Here is a 7,876-nt window from a genome sequence, read left to right on the forward strand (position 1 = left end):
AAGCATCTGGTTTGGTGAATCACCCTTTTTTCTGAACTCTTATTCACAGTCATTGCTTTGTCTTGGCTTACATAGGCCTGCTGCATCTGAAAAATGATGATCGACAAAGAAAAACAAGGTTACTTTAGCTCATCTAGATGTAATGTTCAGATTTGTTATGTAACAACTGGAATTTGGTGTTGTAATCGTAATGAGCTCATCGCCGTTTCCCTGTCCTGTACATATAAAACACAGAAATGCAAGAAGAAGAAAAAAATTATAAATCAGTTTCATGTTGGTATTTATGGTTTTAGAAACAAATCAAACTGCAAGGAATGAACTTTAGCCCACTATTTGTGAGTAAAAGCATTTTGTAATAGTGCACCACTATAAGTGCCTGTGCTGATTTGTTAGCAAATAGTTTTTGGACCGTCCAAGTCCTCAGAACTCACTGCTGGTATTATACATACACCAGCACGATCATTAGATTTACTGCAGCTTTCTACTCCTCCTCATGACCTCACTAAAAATGGACTGCAGCTAACTCACCTCTTCCTCAAACACATCTTTTCTGAATTGTCTTTGAATTTATCTGGTGAAGGTTTCCCATCATGTTCCATCCTCTTCGAATAAGCTGAGTTCTTCTTCTTCTTCTGGCTCCTCCCTTTAGGGGTCACTATAGTGGATCATCTGCCTCCATCTTATTCTATCCATAGCCGCCTCCTCGTTCATACCAACCCTATCTATATCCTCCATCACTATATTCACGAACTTCTTCTAAGGGCTTGCTCTTTCCCTCCTGCCTGGCAGCTCCATATGGAACAATATATTCACTATGCCTCTTCTACATATGTCCAAATCATGTCAGCTTTGCCTCTCTAACTTTGTCTCCAAACCGCTCAACATGAGCTGTCTCTCTAATGCACTCATTTCTAATCTTCTCCATTCTGGTCACTCCCAAACAAATCCTAGCTTGAGCCCTGCCATCCCCTGCCTGGCCTTTTGCACTGCTTGTTGCTTCGGATGCTTGACTCCAGGTATTTAAAATCATGTACCTTCAATACCTTTACTCCTTGCATATTTCATATGAGCTGACCATCTGACGTCAAAGAATACAAAGACATATTTTGTTGAATGCATTGAAACTGAGAACAAATTTTACCTTTTCCGTGGCCACTTTGTGAATCATTTGTCCCAAATGTTCTGCTTCATCCTTTGAATCATCTTTAGATTCATCCTGTGTGGGTCTGCTATCATGTGTCCCATCCTCTTCAGATGCTGCCGCCATCTGTTTTCAGAGAAGACAACAATATGTTTGGTCATTTTTGATAGATAGATTGTGGAAGCACTTAAACTGAGGATGAATTTCACCTCTCTTTGTGGCATAGGACACCCAGTTTTGTTTTTCTTGGCTAACTTAGGAATCCTTTTACGTTCTTGTTCTTCCTCCTCTTCTGAATAGCCTTCAGATTCATCCTGTGTGGGTTTCCAGTCATCTGTCCCATCATCGTCAGATGAGCTCACAGACTGTTATTAGAACAGAAAAAAATATATTTTACTCATTTTTCATGGATGTGTGGAAACAAAACACTTACATCTTTAACTGCAGGAGAAGAAACTCTGCTGGATTTTTCCTGCCCACCTTAGGAACCCATTCCCTCGCTTCATCCTCCTCCTCCTCTTCTGGATTGTCTTCTTGTGTGAGTTTCCCCACATCTGTCCTATCATTTTTGTAAAAGACCACCATCTGATTTTAGAAAAGTAAAAGTAAAAAGGTAAAAGATTAGTAATCAGTGAAAACACTAAAAACAAGCACAAGAACATACATTACATACTTTTCTCTTGCGCAACTGGTATGTCACTTTTTGTAGATGCTCCACCCCCTTTTTCAAATCCTGTTTAGTTTCTCTTATTGTGGCTCCGGCACTACCGGCACCCTCACCCTGACCTGGGCTCACCATCTGTTTATGGTACAAATTAAATATGTTTTGTTCATGATGGAGTAAATGATTATATATGAAAGAAGTGCAACCAATCAAAACTCTTACCAAGGGAATCAGGGCACACATACCTTGTTACTGCTACACTGGAACAGCGTTCTGTCTAAAAGCTCCTCTGTTCCTGATGACTGCTGCTCTTCCTTGTCAGATCCTTCACTGTCCTCGTCCTGCACAGATCCTCTGTCCTCTCTCCTTTTCCTTTTATTTGCTGCATATGTTGCAATTGCATTGGTGGTCAGTGCTCGGCTCTGGAGTGTGTCCTCTGCAGGGTCCTCAGCTGTACAAAGCAATATCACTAAATATTAGTAAATGTAAGTGTATAGATAAGTATATGACTTCACTTTAGCTTATTTAAATAACCTTGATAAAATCTTTTGGCTGTGATGGCAGCATGGCACATAAATGTTGCCACTCTGTCATAAGATTTACGTCCCAACTGTCGCTTGGCCTGAAAGAATAATGTTTTAAAAAGAAACCACATGAATAAAACCCATGACACTTCAACCTACTTCATTGTGTGTCAAAAAATAAAAATGAAAGGTTTTCTCACGTAAGTGCTACAGGAGGAACGTAGCATGTTGAAGGTGGGGGCAATCCCCAGATTCATCATCTCCCAGGCTGCCTTGAAAAATACCGGTAGTCTATGAAGAACATCTCCACTAGAACTGTGGAAAAAAGTCGGTGCCTCCGAACCGCCTTCAACATACTCTCTGATATGATTGTAACGCTGCAACCAGGTATACTCATTCTTGTACAGGGGGACAGCTGCTTGCCCATGGTATCTTTGAGTTTGGTGCTGTTTAACCTAATACATGAAAAGACATGTGTTAGGTTTTGTATTGTTTATTGTCATTTATGCTTAGAAATATTTACTTATGTATGCTTAGAGTTTTATAATTAGTTTTAGATTGGTAGAGGTTTGATCCTTAATAGTCTGCAAACTTTGTGTGCATTAGAGAGCACTCTGGGAGCATGGGAGAGGTCGTACCTTCTCTTATTGTTTTATGGTAGGATAAACGTGGCTATATATGTTTTAGGCTAAGTGCCTTTTGTTTAGATGAACTGTTGGACTTCCAGACCAGCAGGTTTAGGGAAGTCACACACACACACACACACAGTATTCTTTGTTCACATGTATACCTATGTAAGATGTTATATGTTAATGACCCTATGCATATTCATGTAACCACAATAAAAGGAGTGCTATGGGGAACCTGGCTGAGAGTCTGACGGGGGTCAAGTGGTGGAACGACACTTGACTCCAGGCAGGTCTCCCTCATGCATGAGTAACACGAAGAACTTTGCCTACTTGGTGTTCAATGCTTTTGCTGTGTAATTATATTGTCTTCAACGTTCCAGAGAATAGGTTCAAGCTACAAACCTATCAACATGTTTATTCAGCTGAATAAAAAAATGTCTATGTATACTTAGATTTATATAGTTTTAGTACATACACGGATGATGCGGGCACCCTGCTTAGCTTTTTCTGCCATGTCAACCTCCTCAGTAGTCATGTTGATGATCACTCCCTTTCGGTGGCCAGTTATGGCAATAATATATCCGCCCAACAGTCCAAAAAACAATTTTACTATTGATCTGTTCTGGGGTTGCTTCTCGAGGTAATCTGTAAAAGCACAAAGAGAATACTGTATGTATCAATATGCTATGGTAACACATACACTGCATTTACATTTACATGTTCAGTCCCTTTGTGCCGATTATAGAGGGACTTTACAAGCACCATGTCTCAAGGACCAAAGGTCAAAGGTCTTAAAATATAAAACATATGTAATAAAAAATGATCAGAGTGGTAAAAAGAGCTTTTCTCACTTTTCCTAATTATAAAGTAGTTTTATTCTTAATCTAAGAGAAATCACAATGTAAATCTGATCAATATATAGATAACAAATGCAAAAGTGTTTGAGTAGTACAAATGGCTGCTATAATGACTGAGTCCTCTGTGTGTGTGTGTGTGTGTGTGTGTGTGTGTGTGTGTGTGTGTGTGTGTGTGTGTGTGTGTGTACACATGATCCAACTTCAAGCTAGGCAGTTTTGTGTGTGTGTCTGAAGGACAACAGGAAAGTAAGAACTGTGCCACCACCTCGTCACACACATAATCCAGAATACATAAAACAAATGAAATGTGTAAGTTAACCAGTGTAATGAATCAGAGAATAGAATAACAGTGATTCTAATAACAGGCCTCAGAGTGTCTGACCTTGGTGTGTGTGATGTATGATGTGACACAGTGGAGCAACTAATCTCAAAGAATATCTGATAAACAAAATGTATGTTTTCATAAAAAAAAAGGTTGCATAAAAAGTAAAGAAATAAATGGCAATTAACTGAATTCTAAAAAGCATTTGAATTGAAAATTGGATTATGTTACAATGAATGTTCATGTGAAAATGTCCTAAAGACAAATCTAACTGAAGTATAATCACATAAACTGAATGAAACAAAGGGCATTACATCCAGATGTGATAGAATGTAAATTCCTTATGTTAAGAATAACAATGAAAATGTAATGAAGTGTTTTACAAGTTTAAACATTTTTTACTTTTTGTTAAATCTTGTCAGATAGATAGACATTGATAGATGAGGTGTGGGAAGATGTGACGTCCGGCAGGAGAGGGGGGAGGAAGGGTGAGAAGGTGAAAAAGTGAGGTAAAGAAAAGATTTTTGTCTTCTGCAAGATGAGCAGCCCAAAAGATTGGATCGAAGGGGTTCACAGTTGAAAACCTGTCCAACCTGTGAATTCATTCCTTTTCTTCTGCTCATTGTTGCTGTGTTAGGCAGTTAATTTAGAAGGATTTTGATTTACATCATACTTCCAGTGGATGCCCAGCTGCTTGCTCATCCTTCCTCCAACCTCTCCTCACCAAAGAAAAGAACAAACTCAACATTACCTCAGAGCAGCTTAGTTGTATAAGTAGAGTTTAAGTAATCTGATTATTTTGGGGGGATTTTTTTTTCTCTTATGCCTTTAATAAAATTTCCTGCCATTAATGTCTAAATTGTGGACACGTTTTATGAAACAATAAAGGTAAAAGTCTTAGTATTATTCTTTATAAGTGCAAATAGCTCTTACACTTTGCTCTAGCCATAATAATGAAAATAATCTTTCCAATCATTCCAGAAATAACAAGATCAAAATGTGCAGGGCTCCATCTTAATGCAGAGCTGCACATATTTCACTGCGATGGTGATGTGTTTTAGCTCTGGCTTCATGTGCATTACATTGACCAAGCTGCACATTATTCTTCAATTTAAACTGGGCATCAGAGAAACGTAGTCATCAGACAGAAAAGACATGAAATCCATTTCAATGTGTGGTTCACATTGACTGTGTCAGCTCCCAAACAGACAAAAAACAAACTAAAAACCAGCAATAAACAACTAAAACATAAAAAAAAAAATCACAAAGAAAGAGCAATACAGTATCCATACCTGAACCAAAGAGTAAAACAGTGAAATGTGGATTATTAAATATTAGGTCTCTCTCCTCCAAGTCTCAGTTAGTACATGACTTAATAATTGATCAACAAATTGATTTACTCTGCCTTATATAAAAACCTTGTTGCAGCAAGATGATTAGGTTAGTTTAAATGAATTAACACTCCGGAGTTATTCTAGCTACCAGAAATCTCGAAGCGCAGGCCAAGGGGGTGGTGTGGCAGCAATTTTTCACATCAGCCTATTAATTAACCAAAGACCAAGACAGACTTTTAATTCATTTGAAAGCCTGATGCTTAGCCTTGTCGACCCCAGCTGTAAAATTCAGAAACCAGTCTTACTTGTTATCATATATCGCCCACCTGAGCCTTACACACAGTTTCTCTCTGATTTCTCAGACTTTTTATCTGATTTAGTGCTGAGCTCCGATAAAATAATTAGTGTGGGTGATTTTAACATCGATGTAGATGCTAAAAATGACAGCCTCAACATGGCATTTAATCTGTTATTAGACTCAATTGGCTTCTCTCAAAATGTAAAAGAACCCACCCACCACTTTAATCACACTGGCATAGAAACTGAACATTTAACAGTGTTTCCTCTCCTGTCTGATCATTTCCTGATAACATTTACATTTACAATAATTGATTACACAGCAGAGGAGAGTAGACTTTATCACAGTAGATGTCTTTCTCAAAGCACTGTAACTATGTTTAAGAATATAATCAACTCTTAGTACCATTGAATGTTAGACTCTATTTCTCCAATTGATCTTTCTGAGTTAACTTCAATAATTACTTACTTGCTTCAAACCATCAACGTGTCTTTTAGACCCCATTCCTACAAAACTGCTCAAAGAAGTCCTGCCATTAATTAATTCTTCAATCTTAAATATGATAGGACAATCTCCAAGCTTCCTTTCATATCAAAAATCCTTGAAAGAGTAGTTGTCAAAACGCTAGGAGATCATCTGCAGAGCAATGGTTTATTTGAAGAGTTTCAGTCAGGTTTCAGAGTTCATCACAGCACAGAAAAAGCTTTAGTGAAGGCTACAAATGATCTTTTTATGGCCTCTGACAGTGGACTCATCTCTGTGCTTGTCCTGCTAGACCTTAGTGCAGCGCTTGATACTGTTGACCATAATATCCTATTAGAGCGATTAGAACATGCTGTAGGTATTACAGGTACTGCACGGCAGTGGTTTGTATCATATCTGTCTAATAGACTCCAATTTGTACATGTAAATGGAGAGTCCTCTTCACACACTGAGGTCAATTATGGAGTTCCACAGGGTTCGGTGCTAGGACCAATTCTGTTTGAATTATATCTGCTTCCCTAGGCAGTATCATTAGAAGACATAGCTATGTCTATGCTATGCTATGCAGATGACACCCAGCTCTATCTATCCATGGAGCCAGATAACACACACCAATTAGTTAAACTGCAGGAATGTCTTAAAGACATAAAGACCTGGATGGCCGCTAACTTTCTGCTTCTTAATTCAGATAAAACTGAGGTTATTGTACTTGACCCTGAAAATCTTAGAAATATGGCATCTAACCAGATTCTTACTCTGGATGGCATTACCTTGGCCACCAATAACACTGTGAGGAACCTTGAAGTAATTTTTGACCAGGATATGTCCTTCAACACACATATTAAACAAATATGTAAGACTGCTTTCTTCCATTTGCGCAACATCTCTAAAATTAGAAATATCCTGTCGGCAGAGTGACGCTGAAAATCTAGTTCACTTCTAGGCTGGTCTACTGTAATTCATTATTATCAGGATGTCCAAAAAAACTGCCTGAAAAGCCTTCAATTAATCCAAAATGCTGCAGCAAGAGTCCTGACAGGGACTAGAGAGAGAGAGCATATTTCTCCTGTTTTGGCTTCCCTTCATCGACTCCCTGTTAAATCCAGAATTGAATTCAAAATCCTGCTCCTCACATACAAGGTCTTAAATAATCAGGCCCCATCTTATCTTAATGACCTTGTAGTACCATATCACCCTTTTAGAGCACTTCACTCTCACACTGCAGGCCTACTTGTTGCTCCTAGAGTATTTAAATATAGAATGGAAGGCAGAGCCTTTAGTTTTCAGGCCCCTCTTCTATGGAACCAGCTTCCAGTTTGGATTCGGGAGACAGACACTATCTCTACTTTCAAGATTAGGCTTAAAACTTTCCTTTTTGCTAAAGCATATAGTTAGGGCTGGACCAGGTGACCCTGAAAACTCCCTTCTCTGCATTGAATCATATCTGTTATTAATCTCTGTCTCTCTTCCACATCATGTCTTTATCCTGTTTTCCTTCTCTCTCTCACCGGTCGAAGCAGATGGCCCCGCCCCTCCCTCAGCCTGGTTCTGCCAGAGGTTTCTTCCTGTTAAAAGGGAGTGTTTCCTTCCCACTGTTGCCAAAGTGCTTGCTCATAGGGGTTCA

At 38.8% G+C, this 7,876-nt stretch overlaps 1 protein-coding gene across 1 annotated transcript; it reads left to right on the forward strand.

Annotated features, from left to right (window-relative positions):
• Positions 1-3,721: 3,721 nt before the first annotated feature.
• On the forward strand, positions 3,722-6,171 carry LOC146693310 (uncharacterized). Its single transcript, XM_085429621.1, is given in 3 exon segments — positions 3,722-3,739; positions 5,441-5,545; positions 5,548-6,171. Coding segments are annotated over 3 exon segments (747 nt in total).
• Positions 6,172-7,876: the final 1,705 nt, after the last annotated feature.

Source organism: Copadichromis virginalis, linkage group LG14 (assembly GCF_057382275.1).
Source record: "Copadichromis virginalis isolate Kocher_CV1m ecotype Utaka linkage group LG14, C_Virginalis_male_GT1.1, whole genome shotgun sequence".
In the NCBI taxonomy this organism is placed as follows: Eukaryota; Metazoa; Chordata; class Actinopteri; order Cichliformes; family Cichlidae; genus Copadichromis; species Copadichromis virginalis.